This window comes from Phocoena phocoena, chromosome 17 (assembly GCF_963924675.1).
Source record: "Phocoena phocoena chromosome 17, mPhoPho1.1, whole genome shotgun sequence".
Taxonomy (NCBI): domain Eukaryota; kingdom Metazoa; phylum Chordata; class Mammalia; order Artiodactyla; family Phocoenidae; genus Phocoena; species Phocoena phocoena.
In genome coordinates this window covers 41,983,588-42,000,723 of record NC_089235.1, presented here as the reverse complement: position 1 = coordinate 42,000,723, position 17,136 = coordinate 41,983,588, and the positions used below count along the sequence as shown (strand labels likewise).

Here is a 17,136-nt window from a genome sequence, read left to right as displayed (position 1 = left end):
ATATATATATATATATATACACACACACAATGGGATACTACTTAACCATAAAAAAGAATGAAATTTTGCCATTTGTGGCAACATGGGTGGACTTGGAGGGCATTATGCTATAAATGAAATAAGTCAGACAGAGAAAGACAAATATTTTATGGTATCACTCATATGTGGAATCTAAAAAATACAACTAGTTAATATAACGAGAAAGAAGCAGACTCACAGATATAGAGAACAAACTAGTGGTTACCGGTGGCGAGAGGGAAGGGAGGAGGGGCAATATAGGGGTAGGGGATTAAGAGATACAAACTACTATGTATAAAATAAGCTACAAGGATATATTGTACAACACGAGGAATATAGCCAATATTTTATAATAACTATAAATGGAGTATAAACTTTAAAATTTGTGATTCACTGTATTATACACCTGTAACATATAATATTATACATCAACTATACTTCAATTAAAAAAAAGAAACTATGGTTGTACCTACCTTCATGAAGCACAAATTTCTTGAGAAGAAACTGTCAGAAAGTATAGGATGAATGATCTCCGAGATATATACAGTTCAGTGAAAAGAGCAAAGATCATTGACTGTGCAGGTAGAAAGGGAAAGAATATACAATATGCTTCTATATCACAGACTGTCGTAAGAAGGATTCATGGGCAACAGCTAAGTGGTTTCCTCTAGTAAAGGGAACAGGAACCAGAGATCAGCGGTTCAATAGAGACTTACTTCCCCTTGCGCTGCTGGAATTTCTCTTTATTGTGGTCATATATTAATTTCCTCTGCCCTCTCTTCCCCGTTTTAGTAAATCATGAAAGATGTTAATCATATAAAAAATATTTACATCTTAATAGTTTGTGGTCTTTATTTCAGTTCTTTTTTCTCCGTAAATAAATATCCATAGAATACAAATCTGCAATGTTTTATCTCCCCCATCTCATTCTTTTTTTCTCCAGAGATAACACTTATTATCTAAATGTGGTGTTCAAACTATACACGTGTTTAAACCTTCACTATATATAAACGTTTAAATATAGAATTCTTTGTGTGTTTAACTAACTTCCTATAAATTGTATGACACATACCTATAATTCATCAACTCACTTTTCAACATTCAGTGTTGATTCAGGCTGATACATGTAACTCTAGTTCATCCGTCTGAACTGCTTTCTAGTACTCCACTGTCTAAATCTGCTCCAATTTATTTACCCACTCCCCTGTAATAATAATTCCTTATTATTGCCAGCAGCAATGCAATAAACGTTCTTGTACAGGTCTCCTTAAGTACTGTGTGAGAGTTCCTTTAGGGTGTGTGTCTAGAATCAGGATTTGCTCATTTGCATAGCAGTTCTCAAGCAGCAACTCATACTCTGGTAGCACTTGGAGTTTCTGCTGCCCCAGAGCATTTTGCTAGAGTCAAACTTTTAAAATTTCGTTAGACGTAAATATTATCTCACTTTTATTATACGTTCAATAAGTATATAAGTTGGAAATGGGGGAGGAATGGCGTGAGGCTCTAGGGCACCACCAAGATACAAGAAGACAAACACACTGCTGAGCCAATGTCTCCAACTAAAATAGAAGCAAAATTCATTAAAGCTATGCTAGCTTCATCCCCTCGTCCATCCTACCTCATGCTGGTAACATCGGACTCCGCTCCCTAAATCCCAGCTTTGTTCCATCCCCAGACTTCAGTACCCTGTTTACAAGGGCTCTGGTGGCCACTCAAAATCCTATGACTGGCCCCATTGCCAGCCGTGACTCAGATCCAGCCTCTAGACCCACGCGGAGGGCCGAGTGCATCTCTGCTACCAGCCCCAGCCAGCCAGGTTTCATTCCTACCAAGTCCTACTGTGGAGGGCATGCGAGAGAGTAACATCGCTACAGAAATAAACCCCATGTCAACCAAGTGAGGTCATGTGGTGTGACCAAAGCCATATGAGGGGGACAACTGAGAGAAGTCCCAAGTGTCAGAAATCCATGGAAAAACTACCACAAGGGACAACCTACAATGGGGTTTGAGTCTGGCTCAGCAGTTCTTTTTGGTAATTGAACTAGACACACAAATCAATAACTGCACAGAAGGAATCTGGTAACGCCAATTGTGTCATGTAGCTTAGCAAATACTACAGAGAGAAATAAACATTACAAACAACTGAAATATCCAATAATGAAGGACTCAGATAATAAAACGCTATGTGGCAGGCATTGAATGCTCTAAATGCATTGTCTCACCCTCACTCTAACCCTATGGGGTGAACACTATTATCACCATTTTGCAGAAAACACAACAGAGCCTTTGGAAGGTTAAATAATTTGATAAAGGTCATGTTGCCAATTAGCAATCGAATCACGAGACAACCTCAAAGTCAGGTTCTGAACAATTATACTATACAGACATTAAAATGAGGAGAAATGTTCACAGTGTAAACACATATAAACATTCAAATGAAAAAGAAAATAGAGTATGTATACAGACCGAAATGTTCTTAGCTCTTACTTTTGGGCAACAGGATTTCATGTTATTTTATATTCCTACTTGTGCTTTTCTTTATTTTTCATTAGCATTACTTTTAAAATCAGGAAAGTACTGTTTTAAAAGACCATATGTAACTTACACTTCCTGCTTGCACATCATTAGCTATTCAGTTTTCGTTCAGACCAGTATATCACCTGTGGTACCCACAAATGAGGGCTTAGTAAATGCTCTTCAGGATGAAAATAATGCATAAATGCAGTCTGATGGCAAATGTCCTGTTCCATGAACTGAGAGAGACAGCCAGCAGCCTTCTCAGAAAACAAGGCCCTGAATGTTTTGTGGTAAAATCTCCCCCAAATTAAGTGGAGAAAATCCACTTGAAAGGTAAGGCAACACAATGTGGCAGTCTGAATAAAAAGACACTTTGCAAAGCATTCTTTCACTAAAAGCCATATTAGCTTTAAAGTCATTTGGATCATAGTAAGACTGACAGATATATGACAAGATGGCAACGTAAAGGAGGAAGCGAACTTTATTTAGTAAACAATGAGATTAACAGTTGCCTGTGAAGGTGAGACTGGAAATTATTTCATTGATCCTGTATGATCAAGCGAGTATAAGCTATTGTTTGGTTCAGCAGATTTTTGAAAACCAAAAAACTAGATATCCTACTAAAATAACTCAGGAATTCTCATATCAAATACAAATTATGCAACTTCTAGTAATATTGATAACCAAAGAAATTCACCCCAAATCGTTCAGAGAATTTTTTTAACTTTGTCCCGGTCACATGATATAGTAGCAAAGATTAAAACTCCCAACTCTTTACAGCTAGTTCTTTATGCTTGACTAAGAGATACCAATTTAGGCTACCATCTAATCTCCCTTCCCTTCTTTCCTCACCCTAGAAATAATTTCTGTCCTAAGAAAGGTAAGAATGCATAAGATGACCTTAGCAAGGTTTTCTTCAGTCTACCTTTGTAGCTTTCCAGTCCTATCACCACCCACTTATTTCTTCTCTCTATAAACATACTCCTCCGGTCATAAGGTAAATTCATCGGAAACTTTTACACCCTCATGCCTCTGCTCTTCTTTCCCGTCCTAAGAATATGTTTTCTTGCTTCTTAGCCTGAATGAATCCTTCATCCTTCAATGTCATGTCCCTCTGAAGGCTTGTTCAACCCACACATGCAACTAATCCCCATCTTCTCTATGTTCCCATCTTATTTACACCAGTGCTTTTCTCCTTATTTGACTCATCTGGGTATCATCGCCACCTGACCCTGGGCTGGGCATACAGTGGGTGCCAATGCAATAACCAATTACTGAGCACCTGCCATGTGAGAAGTGCTACCTTAGGGGCTACAGAGACAGAGATTATAGGCAGCTCTTTTCTGAATCAAGCTCACAATACATTGATTTGATAGCTAAGTAAACATGAATCACTGTTATGGCAGTATCAAGAGAGAATTCAATCGTTTGTATATAGAATTTAACTAAAGAAAATAAGAAATGCCACAAGGGTGGAATTCGTGACCACCCTGGTCCATTGTTAACATTTTGTGGCACCTGGGGAATTTCTATAAGAGGACATGAATGTTTTCTATGGAATCAACCTCAAAAGGTCAGTGTATTAAAAAGTAACCCTATTATCCACTGTCTTCAGCCAACTTCCTTCCCCAGGCCTCTCCTTTCTCTCTGCGACATCACTATGGTTTTTCTACTAACTCAGACTTGAAAGCTCTGTAATCTCTGATTCCTCCCATTCCTGATGTTTCATATCTAAAAGGCATTCACTGATCTTTATTTACTAATATCCATGGGGGAATTTTCTGGCAGTCCGGTTGTTAGGACTCAGCACTTTCACTGTGGGGGCCTGGGTTCAATCCCTGGTCAGGGAACTAAGATCCTACAAGACACATGGCATGGCAAAAAAAAAAAATTCTTGTCTCCATTTCTGAGGCCATTAGTCCAAACTATTAGTCCCTCAGGTCTGAACTCCCTGTGATCTTTCTCCTTTCCATCTATTTGTCACAGAGCCAAGAGAATGTTTTCTGAAAAATGTTTATCCAAAAATTCCCCTATTTCTAAGTGTATACCAGTTCCCACTGGTTATAAATCTGGTCCTACCTTAGGTTTCCACCATTATTCAGACGTCACCTTCTGTCATCTATATGCACCATTCATAAGTGCCCTACACATTACCTTGTCATATACAAGGATGAAATAAAGAAGTTATGATCACCAACAAAATGTACTTCTCAAGGTCTTCTTGGAAGAATTCCTAAGCAAGGTGGTCACAATGCTGATAATTCTCGGGCTCAGTGGCAAATAACAGGGATTGACTGCAATTTAATCAAGTTTTGACAGTTTCACCCTCAACTTCCTTCAAAAATACTAGGTGGATGACATCTGGTCCCAGGGGTTTATTTATCAGCCACTTTGTCAATCAGGCCTTGAGGACCCAATGATTTACCAGTAGTTGATCTAAAACCTTTAAGCCATCTACTTCTAAAGAGGACAAATCTTAATATTTCCTCAGGAAAATGTTGCAATTTGATGATATAAAGTTCTGAAACTTCCTGGAAAATTTACATGCACTGTTTTCAGGCAAAGAAAATCAAGAATGTAAGGAGTGTGCTACAAGCCCTGGCCTATGGACTGCCCCTGGAGAAATCAAAGTGGCTTCAGCTAATTTATATTATTGATGCACTTTTCCAACAACCATGAAAATGGCACTGATTGTTAGGAAATCACTTTCAATGTGAAATGCATCACGAATTTTTTCTTTACTGTTTTAAGAGTACAAAACATGTGCTCACCAACTTGCTTCAAGTGACTGTAATTCCAAGAACACAATGAGGCTGTCAAAGAGGACTTTTACAGACTAAGAAAAAGACAGAAGTTCCAATTAAATCTAGAGCAATAACCTGACATAGCTACAGAGACATCAGCCTTGGACTGTTGGTGAGGCAATGAACCAGAAACTAGGAAGTAGGAAACGAAAAGACAAAATGAAAAGACAGAGTCCAAAACAAAAAGGAATAAGAGAGAAATAAAGAGAGTAAAAGAGGAGGGCAGAGATGGTTAGTACAGAGAGGTACAGAGAAAGAAACACACAGAGAGACAGAGCAAATAAGAGAGATACAAAGAGAAAGAGAAATAAAGAGACACAGATTCACAACTATTGAGAAGAAATATCTAAATTTCCTAGTTCTACATGATGAAGTTCAATACTAATTGTAGTCTTTTGATTATTGAACACATTTCTTAGATTCACCCACAACATCAGTTATCAAAAACCTATAGTTATTAAACAATGATATTTTCCATTAGTAAAAAGGAGTCAGAGATTTGCTAAAGGAAAGGAAGGGATGAAATGTGAGCTGGGGAAAGGTGTTTTTTAGAAAGGATACCTGGGTACTATCAACCTACATTATTTCATCATCAAGTCTCCAGGAACATTATCCATACTTTTAGATTTAAAAAGAAAACCTCTTCCTAGAAGATTTTCCAAAAAATTAAACTAATGTGATTTAAAGGTCTTACTGTACTGAAGGCTACACAAAGCAAATGAAAACAGACATCATCCCTGCTTCCAGAGCTTTGAACATTAGAGGATAAAAATGACAGAGATATGTATTACATGAAAACTAAAACCTGTAAGTAAAAAGTAAAGATTTTACATAATATAAGCATAAATCGAAGTGATTATCATAAGATTATGGATGAAGAGGTAACTGGATAATGTTTAAAAAGTAAAGGAGAAGTGGTTTCCTTTCCTCTTGGAGAATATGACAAATTACCCAGATACCTACCTTAACCTCATGACTCATGGACTGACAAGTAGATTTCTGTTTTTAGTATCAGATACAAAGTGCTGGGCTAATTATACTCCTTAGTTCATAGCATACCATCTTCATTGGCCTATTCAAGGCAAGCATCTTGTTTTATTTTCTTGTTTTTAATTTATTTATTCTCTTTTATCCCCATCTTCATTCCTACCTCCAACCCATGTCCTTGGTAGGCAACCATTCTAAGATATTTTTTGCTTATATGCCTTCTTGTAAAATGTGAACTATAATTCTGAGTACCTGCAAAAATTGTATGTATATGTATGCAACTGTATTATATATGTCACTCTATTTTTTACTTTTATTACCCGGCTTTATACATGTAAGATACATCCATGTTGAGATATATATATATATATATATATTCCTTTGCTATATATATTAGTCTGCTGCTTCCAACTTCTGTATAACATACCCTGAGGAGCATCTACCACATTTTACATGTCTACTCTCCCAGTGATGGACCTCCAGATGGACACTACCCCCCCAAATTAGGCCATAATAATCATCCTTGTTATGTACCCTTAGGGACCTCTGTGACAATTTCTTTGGGAAATATCCTAAGGAAGTGAATTATTTGTTCATTGCGTATGAAAATATATTTAAGTGGGCTAAATATTACCAGTTTGCTCTCCAGAACGGTGGCACCATGCTTCAGGCCCACCAATAAATGTATAAGGAAGGGTTCCTATATCACCACAGCATCACCAATGCATTTTACAACTCTGCTGTAAAATGATCTCATTTTTAAAACTTGCATTGTTCTGATTGCTAATGAGTTAAGATCTCTTCATACACTTGTTAGCATTCAGGCTTCCTCTTCTTTAAACTGCTTATTCAGAGCCTTTGTCCATTTTTCTATTAGGGTTACTGCCTTTTTCTTTTGATTTCCAGTCATTCATAGCCTACATATTAATCTCATAATGATTTTAGACAGTGTTAGTATCTTCTCCCATTTTTCCATCTGCCTAACAGCTTTGTGCATGGTATCCTTCATTGAACAGAAATTCTTAATTCTGATGCAATCAAATTCGGTAATGTTTTCGTCTTGTGGTTTGTGCTTTTTAAGTTGTGTCTGTGTGAGAGTGTAAAGGTACACAGGAGACAGATGTGGTGGCCCTACTCTTGAGGAAACAGCCAAGAGGAAAACAGATATACCTGCAAGATGTGGGCAGAAAGATCCACCATGAGGCTAGGTGAAGAAGAAGGCCATTGGGAAGGTATGACTTAGGACATGACTCTGCCACATATTATATGCTGTTACCTTGGACAAAGTGCTAAACCTCCCAGAGCCTGCCATCTGTCAAGTGTGAACAACACCTATCCCAAAAGACAATGTAAGTAAAAGAATCTGCACAGTCACTAGTGTATCATAGACAGGCTCTCAATAAATGAGTTCCTTTGCCCCCTTCCTCCTCATTTCCAATCCTGATTTGATGCTGAGAGAGGGAATTTGCAACCTGTGACATTTTGGAATCAGATCCTTCAGCTGATCCCACACCTCCAAACTCTAAGTATCACCTGTGGATACAGGCTCCTAAGAGCACTTCTGCTCATACTGCAATTAGATATCAGACAAAGATTAAGCCCTGAAAAAAAAAAAACAGTGAAAATGCTGTTTTCCTGATGAGACCAAAGGAGGAAAAGAGGACAGGTACAAATAACTGATTATCTGATGATGGGACCTTGGGCGTAAATTAGTTAGCATCTCACTAAGAAATGGATCAAAGTATTGGTTGTAGAATGTCTTCGTTTGGTGGATGTGCTGGGAGTATGCTGGAAGGCTGTTTTAGGTTTCCATACGATTAAACCAGTGAGATTTTGCAATAAGCTTAAGCTGTAGCTTTCTGATCCATGTTGCTGAAGTTTTCAGAAAGAACTGACTGGTAAACAACCTCATTGTGACCTGACTGATGTTTATTTATCCTTCTCTTTCCTATGCGCCTTCACTTCAGATGCAAACCAAAACTTATTGTTATTTGGATATGACATAAAGACCTACGGAAATCACATGAGGCTAAAGGAAGCTTGAGTATAAATAAGTTTTGTTGTTTTTTATTAAGTTTTTAAATATCCTTTTCAAATGTGTGATATGTATCACAAATCTACCCATCAGGTCAATAGCTATTTAATATGCATTTGTATCACATTACTAGGTATAGCACTAAATGAGATACACAGATAAATAAGATGTGGCTTTTACCCCAGAGGAGGTCACAGTTTCTCAGAAGAGATAACCATGTGAACAATCAACTACAGTAAACTGTGATCATTGCATAATATAAGCAAACAAAGTGCTACGAGAATGGAGATGAAAGAACAATTACATTTATTTAGGTTTACGTTCAAGAAAGACTTTAGAGAAAAGATCCACTTTAAATGAGTCTTTAAAAATGAGCAGGGATTTTCCAAGCAGAGAAGGGTCAGGTTGGGTTGGGATTAGGGTTGGGTTAGCAGAGCTCCAGGAAGCAGTTTTTAAGTCAAGGAAGTATGAACACGTCCAGGCAAGAGCAGCTAGGACCATGGTGTGTGGCTAGGGAGGAACTAGACATAAGCCCAGAAGCACAGCCTGGGGTCACTTTTTTAAAGGTCATAAGAATTTGAGCTATATCCTGAACAGTGAAAAGATTTTAAGAAAGGGAGTGACATAATGAGATCTATATTTTACAAAGACAATTGAAGCAGCAGTATGGAAATTGATTAAAATGAGACTGGAGTCAGGAAGATCAGTTAGGAAGCGACTGTAACACTGTAGGCAGGAGATGTTAGGTCCTCAACTCTGATGTGAGAGTGAGAATAGAAAACTGGAGTCATTTGACATTTAAGTCTTGGTGACCAACTGAATGTTGGAGTGAGATAAATGTAAAGACTCAATCGTTCAACGAATATTTCTCAAAACTTTTCTGTGTATGAAACATTACGTTAAGAGCTAGGGCAGAGTTTCTCAACTTCAGCACTACTGGCATCTTAGAATGGATAATTATTTGATGTGGGGGAAGGGGAAGGCTGTTCTGTACACTGTGGGATGTTTAGCAATATTCCTGACCTCCACCCACTAAAGGCAAGTAGCACCCCCTCTCAGTCATGACCATCAGAAGTGTGTCCAGACATTGCCAAATTTCCTCTAGGGAGCAAAATTATCACCAGTTGAGAACCACTGAAACTGGGATCTCTGATTCTGAGAGGCTTATTATCTGTAGAGAAATGCTTATGACATAAGCAAGTATAGGGCACAAGCAAAGCAGAAAGGAGGAAGTTGTCAATACTTCCTTGGGGGTGAGCAAGCATAGGAAATGTCTCCACAGAAGAGGAGACATTCAAGCTGAATCCTTAAATAAGGGCGTTCCTGATAGGGGACAAAAACATGAAAGCAAGATACCATATCAGATACTAGCAGAAGTTTGAGGCTCTGAGCCTGAGCTCTCGGTGGTTGGTAATGTCATTAATGAATATGAGAAACACAGACAAGATGCTGAATTTGTGGGGCTTGCAGGACATCCAGTAGTCCTTGGAAATGCAAGTAGGAAGTCTTCTCCCAGCTCTCCACAGAGAGCTCACAGAGCCCTAACCCGGGCACACAAGTAAACTAATACACACTGTAATACTCAAGTCTAGAATTGGAAAGTTTAAAAAATTCGCTCTGGTTACATAAGGAATCCATAGCACATGCCTAGGAGAATACTGCTCTTGTGATCTTGTGATCATCTTCACTGATCCCTTGTGGATTCTCAGAAAAACCACAGCCTTTCTAACCTAGAAAGATGTTACAGATTCACTTGCCAGCCATCTCTCATTTTATAGGTGACAAAATTAAGGCCCATAGAGATTAAATGACTGGGCCAGAGTCACACAACTAGTAGGTGGCTACACCAAGGATATGACATGGGTCTCCTGGGAGATGAGATCTGCACCTGTACCTAGAGGTCCCTTTATGCAGACTTTACCCTATCTCCTGTGGGAATTTTTCCACAGCTGGTCCAGCCTAACTCTCCAGTCTCCTTAGAGCTTAAAATAGCCCAGTTGCCAGACAATTGTTTATCTACCTTGAGTTCCATGGAATGAAGAATGGGGTGAAAGTGAGTCTTGGGACACCACAATAGATTCCAGCGAGTAAAATTCACTTCCCCTGGGTTTTTAAGGGCCCAGGAGCAATCTGTAACTTGGCTCAGCTTTCCCAGGCAGAGAGCCAGGGAAGAGCAGACCCAGTTACAGAAACAAGAAATGAGGATACAAAAGAAAGGAAAATGAGAAAGAATGTCCAAAGGTACAGATACCCAGTAACACCTGCAGTATAAGTACCAGCAACTTTTGAGACAGATCTGCTTCAGTCAAATGGATAAAAAGGGAAATCTTATAAATGAAAATAACATTAAAATATCTGTATGTGAGGCAATACAGTCTAATGACTAAAAGCACAAAGTCTGGAGTTTGACAGTGGTTCATACCTGAACTTGGTCTCTCACTAGTTGTGTAACCCTGGGCAAATTACCTAATCTCTTGTAGTCTGGTTTTCTCATTTGTTAAAATCAAAACATAACAAAACAAACAAACAAATAAAGATATTGATAGTTAGGAGGGCTAAAAAGGAAATAAATATGTATGTATGCTGGTGTCTAACACAGATTAGTAACCACAGAAGGCAATTAAACAAACTCCTGGTTGACAATATAGAACCCAAGCTGAGGGGTCCCTAACACCTTAGAGGACTCTACCACATTCACACAGCCTCAGAGAGACCAAAACTAGCCGTCCCAGTGGTTCTTCCAGAATGGTACAGTGAGAAACTTGGCAGATCTTCCTCCCTACAAAACATTTAACTGGGAAAAAATATTTTTAAAAAATCACTTACAGTCTCTCAAAACTGTCCTAAGGGCATACAGCAAGTGGAGAAACATTCATTCAAGAAAATATACTAAATCTAAGTTAGAATAATGAGAGTCTGTAGCATTTGGTCATCACCTGCTTCCTTCTCCCATCGCCAACTGCATTTTATAGAAACTCTATTATGGCCACTCCACTCCAAGAGGACTAGGTCCCCATTCCTCTACCCAGCCCCTACTTGTATGGTGGAAGTCCTACCCCAAGTATAGCCATGAGAAAACTGGGACCCTGATCACTGCTATCTTAGCTCATTCATAGGCAGAGGTCTCATGCTGGGAGAGGCAAGCTGAAAAGACCAGTAGCTACCACCATCCCCTTCTAGCACCTGCCAGGGATATCACTCTGGGGAAGCAGGCCACTATCACTATGCCTAGCTCCTGGGAACTCCCAGGGAAGAGGCAACCCAGGAGGATGAAGAGCTTTGCAGTTCTTAACCAGGGTAGTGACTTTATTTGGAACAGAACACAAAGAATCCCATGCCTAAGGGTGTTGTTGGAAATGATGGAGAGCTTGGTAGAGAACAAGTTAGGGGGTACTGGTAGCTTTATGATACTGCTAACAACAAGCAAAATGGCAGAACAATCAGAAGTTTAACAAAAAGAAACAGGGAGGAAAAAGCGACCAAGAAAAACCCTCCCTGGATCACAATAAACCCTGGGGGTTGGGAAGGCTATCCACATGGTCCTACTTAGGAACAATCAAAAACCGGACATGGGTCAGATTGAAAACATTTTCCAAGCGGCACACAGATCCATCAACAAAGGGCAGAAGCCTTACTGGCACAAGAGGCTCAAGCACAACCTCTAACCAAATACTGGCTGAAAAATACGCTATTCTGACACGGGAAAATATGATTAAGCTAGGCTTAATAGATAGATTGATACAGATTATGCAATCTGAAGAACAGAGAGAAAAAGAGTGGAGGAACAATGAGCAGAGCCTCAGAGAAATGTGGGACACCTTTAAGTGCACCAACATACTCATAATGGAAGTACCAGAAGGAAAAGAGAACGAAACAGGCATAGAAAATATATTCATAGTAAAAAAAAAAGCTGAAAACTTCCCGAATTGATGAAAAACATTAATCTATACGTGAAGCTCAAAAACCTCTAAGCAAGAGAAAAGCAAAGAAATTCCCACCTACATATGTCAAAATTAAAATGTTGAAAACGAAAAATAAAGAAAAAAATCTTGAGATCACTAAGAGCAAAATGAATTGTCACAGGAGCATACCTCATTTTATTGTGCTTTGCAGATACTGTGTTTTTTACAAGTTGAAGGTTGTGGCAACCCTGTGTTGAGAAAGTCTATTGGTGCCATTTTCCCAACAGCATTATTTTTTATTTAAGGTATGTACATTGTTTTAGACATACTGCTATTACACACTTAATAAACTATGGTATGGTGTAAACATAACTTCTATAAGCACTAGGAAACCAAAAAACTCATGTGACTCGCTTTACTGCAATACTCACTGTATTACAGTGGTCTGGAACCAAACCAAATATCTCCAAGGTATGCCTGTACAGGGGAATTCCAGTAATATTAACAGCTAACTTCTCATCAGAAACAATGGAAGTCAGAGGACAATGGAATGACAAATTCAATGTGTTGGAAGTAAAAAGCTGTGAATCGAGAATCTTATAACCAGTAAAACTGTGTTTCAAAAATGAAGATTAAATAAAGAACTAAATATGGATGAAAGCTTAGAGAATTCTCTGCTAGTGGACTGGCTTTGAAAAACAAACGAAAGAGAGTTCTTCAGGCAGAAAGCAAATGACACCAAACAATAATTTGAATCCTTATCCTCACAAAAATAAAAATAATTGTAAGTGGATACTATAAATAACTGTATGCCAAAAAATTACATAATTTGTATAAAATTAATAAATTCCTAGAAAGACACAAACTACTAAAACTGACTCAAAAAGAAATAGAAAATCTGAATAGATCTATACCAAGGAAAAATATTGAAGTAATAATTAACAATCTTCTCACAAAGAAAATCCCAGAACCAGATGGCTTCACTAGTGAATGCTACCAAAAACTTAAAAGAATTAATACCAATCTTTCACAAACTCTTCTGAAAAACAGAAGACAACATAATACTTTTCAACTTATTCTTTGAGGCCAGAATTACCCGGATACCAAACCAGACAAAGACATCACACAAAGAAAATAAAACTACAGGCCAATATCTCTTATGAATATACATGTAAAACTGCTCAACGAAATACTAGTAAACTGAATTCAGTAACATATAAAAAAAGATTATACACCATAACCAAACGGGATTTATCCCAGGAATGCTCGGTTGGTTTAACATCTGAAAATCAATTAATGAAATACATCCAGTTCAATGGGGAAAGAATAGTCTTTGCAACAAATGATGCAGAGACAACTGAATGACCACAGCAAAAGAAAAAAGTTGGACTCCTACCTCACACCTAAAATTAACTCACAGACCTAAATATAAGAGCTAAAATTATAAAACTCTTAGAAGAATAAATAAAACTCTTAGGAATAAATCTTTGTGACATTGGTTTAGGCAATGGTTTCTTAGATATAACACCAAAAGCACAGGCAACAGAAAAAAAATTAGATAAATTGTGCTAATTCAAAATTAAAGACATTTCTGCAGCAAATACTACCATCGAGAAAGTTTTTTTAAAAAATCCATAGAATGGGAAAGAACCTTAGTAAATCACACTGATAAGAGACTTCCAACCAGAATACATGAAGAGCTTTCACAATTCAATAATAAAAATTCATACAGCACAATTAAAAACTGGCCAAAGGATGTGAGTATACATTTCTCTGAAAAAGACACACAAATGGCAAATAAGAACATGGAAGGATGCTCAACATCATTAGTCATTAGAGAAGTGCAAATAAAAACCACAATGAATATCACGTCATACCCACTAGGGCAGCTGTAACCAAAAAGACAGATAACAAGTGTTGACAAGTATGTGTAAAAGTTAGAAAACATCAGTGAAAATGTACAATGGTCCAGTCACTTCGGAAAACAGTTTGGCAGTTCCTCTGAAAGTTAAACACAGAGTTATTATATAACCAAGCAATTCCACTCCTCGGTACATATCCAAGAGAAATGAAAATATATGTACATACAAAGACTTATGCATGGATGCTTATAGCAGCATTATTCATAATAGCCAAAAGGTGGGAAAAAACCACAAATGTTCATCAACTGATCAACGGATAACTAAAATACGGTATATCTGTAAAATGGGAAATGATTCAACAATAAAAATGAATTAAGCACTGATACATGCTACAACATGCTACATGAAAGAAGCCAGTCACAAAAGAAAATATAGTGTATTATTTCATTCATGTGAAATATGCAGAATAGGCAAAATCCCTAAAGACAGAAAGCAAATTAGTGGTGACCTAGGGCTTAGGAGGGTGGTAGGAAAGGGATGGAGCATAACTGCTGATGAATATAAAGCTTCTTTTGGGGGTGACGAAATGTTCTCTGATTAGATAGTGATGGTGGTTGCACAATTCTATGAGTATATTAAAAACCACTGACGTGCACGTTTCAAATGGGTGAATATTATGGTATGTGAATTATATCTCAATAAAGTGTTTTGTTTTGGGGGGTTTTTTGGCTGGGCCGTGAGGCATGTGGGATCTTAGTTCTCTGACCAGGGATTGAACTGTTCCGTACCCCCTGCAGTGGAAGTGCACAGTCTTAACCACTGGACCCCCAGAGAAGTCCCGATATCTCAATAAAGATGTTTTTAAAAAGCTGACCATCTGCTTCTCTACTGGGTGTTTCTCTTGGCATTAGAGAAGGCCAAAAGTTTCTATAAACTTTTTAAAGAAGCTCAACGAGCTTTTTTTGATAAACTAAAGTTGACCCTTGAACAATGCAGGTTTTAACTGCACAGGTCCACTTACACGTGGATGTTTTTTCAACAGTAAATACAACAGTACTACATGATCTACGGCTAGTGAGTATGCAGATGCAGAAACTCACGGATACAGAAGAAGCAAACAGTATAGATGGAGGGCTGACTGTAAGTTATACAAGGATTTTCAACTGCGTGGAGGGTTGGTGCCCCAACTCTCACGTTGTTCAAGGACCAACTGTAGTTCCTTTGCCATAGGAATATAGTCTGTGAATACATGCACAGTCCATGAATAGTCGAATACCAACTGATAGCTCACTGCTGACTGGTTTTATATCCCTGATCTAAGCATTTACATTGTCTGATGCGGCTGAGCCAGAGTGCTGATAAGTAAAGATAGAACACCACCCTAGACAACCCCTTGCATTAGAGACCTCAGGTTCTGTAAAAATAATTGCCTCAAATCAATTCAATGTGCAAGGCTCTGTCCCATATTTCATTAATTCTAAGAAATTCTGTACACTGAGGCCACTTGGAAGAAGTCATACTTTTTATAACCTATTTACATATATCTCAATTCTCTACATAATGATACTAATGTTATATACTAGATAGAAATTATTAAGCGATACAGTTCATAAGTATCATGGACCAATAGCTGTAGATGCTTCATTTTAAAAAGTGACGCTTTCAGAAAAGAAAGAGAGGGAAAAAAGGAAGAAAAAAGGAGTATAAGAGTAAAGAACTCAAGCCAGTGGAATGCAAAATGATTATATCTTCCTCTTTATCACCCAGTTATAATATGAATCATGCACACTATAATCAGTTATGTCACATGGCATTAGTTTTAACAAAGAACACAGCAATTGACTTGAAAAGGCAAAATAATACCTTCTGGGGGCGTCCCAATGCTGCTGCCAAGACCCAAAACTGCCATCTTGTGAATTCTCGGCTCCAGCATCACAGCAGATTCTTCTCCCCTTTCCCAGTGGGGTATTTTGACAGGCTCCAGGTGGACATTCTCCAGCCCATCTTCCTGCAGGTTTTGGTGCATGATTTGGATGGCTTTTTCCAGGCTCTTGGAACCACTGAGCCTGGGTCCAACAGTGTCAACCAGAAGTGCCAATCGCTCATAGGATCTGTTCCGGGCTTTCCCATAAACAGCAAGGTTGATGATAGCTTTAGCAACATCTCCATAGCGGGCTATTTCTTCTTTTATTTCTTGAAAAGTCCTCTGAGAGATGCCATTCCCATAGACAGCTTTCCCAGAGTTCAGGGGTAAAAAGTGAACAACACCAACAAATACGAAGACGTGGAACTTCATTTTTTTTTCCCAGTCTGTTTTCTTCCTAAAATAATCTAGGTAAGTAAGAAATATGTGTTAGGGGGAAAAAATCTCACAGCTATCTGCCCATAACCCAGGGACTGCTTTTCAAACAGGATTCCCCTTCCCTCCTCAACTGTTGCCCAATTTCTACCATCAAATTCAGGCACCATAACTCCCAGGAATGAAGAAGAAAAGAGGCGATGATTGGCCTTATTGACAAGGTAACATGTATTAAAACCACAAAATCACATGTTACCTAGCAATCAGTTTAAAATATGCTAAAAGATTAAAATAAGAAGATAACTAGGAAAGAGAGGAAGAAATAGAGGTAGCAGTGATAGGGCTAGGGCAGTGTTACCCCTTCCTCTAAACACAGTATGATCCAAATGTTTCAGAGTTCCCTCTACCTGATATGCTCTCTCCTGTTTGCCTATTGAACTTATCCTTCGAGGCCCTTTCAGAGATGTCATCTCTTCTTGACGCTCTCCCTAACCCCAACCCTTCCACATTTAATCCTCACAACAGTTCTATGAAAGTTTCTTTTTACTGCCTTCATTTTAGAACTGAGGATCCTGGGATAGTGAGAGATTAAGTAACTTGCCAAAGACACACAAAGGCTTTCCAGCCCTAGAGACCACGCTGTAAACAGTGCTAAAAGTATGTTTGTGGACCCATGCCAGTCCACAATTGTTTTTCACAAGTCCACGAAAGA

At 38.3% G+C, this 17,136-nt stretch overlaps 1 protein-coding gene across 1 annotated transcript in view; it reads right to left on the bottom strand.

Annotated features, from left to right (window-relative positions):
• Positions 1-16,456, bottom strand: part of CPQ (carboxypeptidase Q) — a 369,106-nt gene extending 352,650 nt beyond the window's left edge. Inside the window, exon 1 of the mRNA XM_065895425.1 lies at positions 15,989-16,456. Within this exon, the coding sequence (XP_065751497.1) occupies positions 15,989-16,421 (433 nt within the window). The 5' untranslated portion in view covers positions 16,422-16,456. The remainder of the gene's footprint in view (positions 1-15,988) is intronic.
• Between the last annotated feature and the right edge of the window lie 680 nt (positions 16,457-17,136).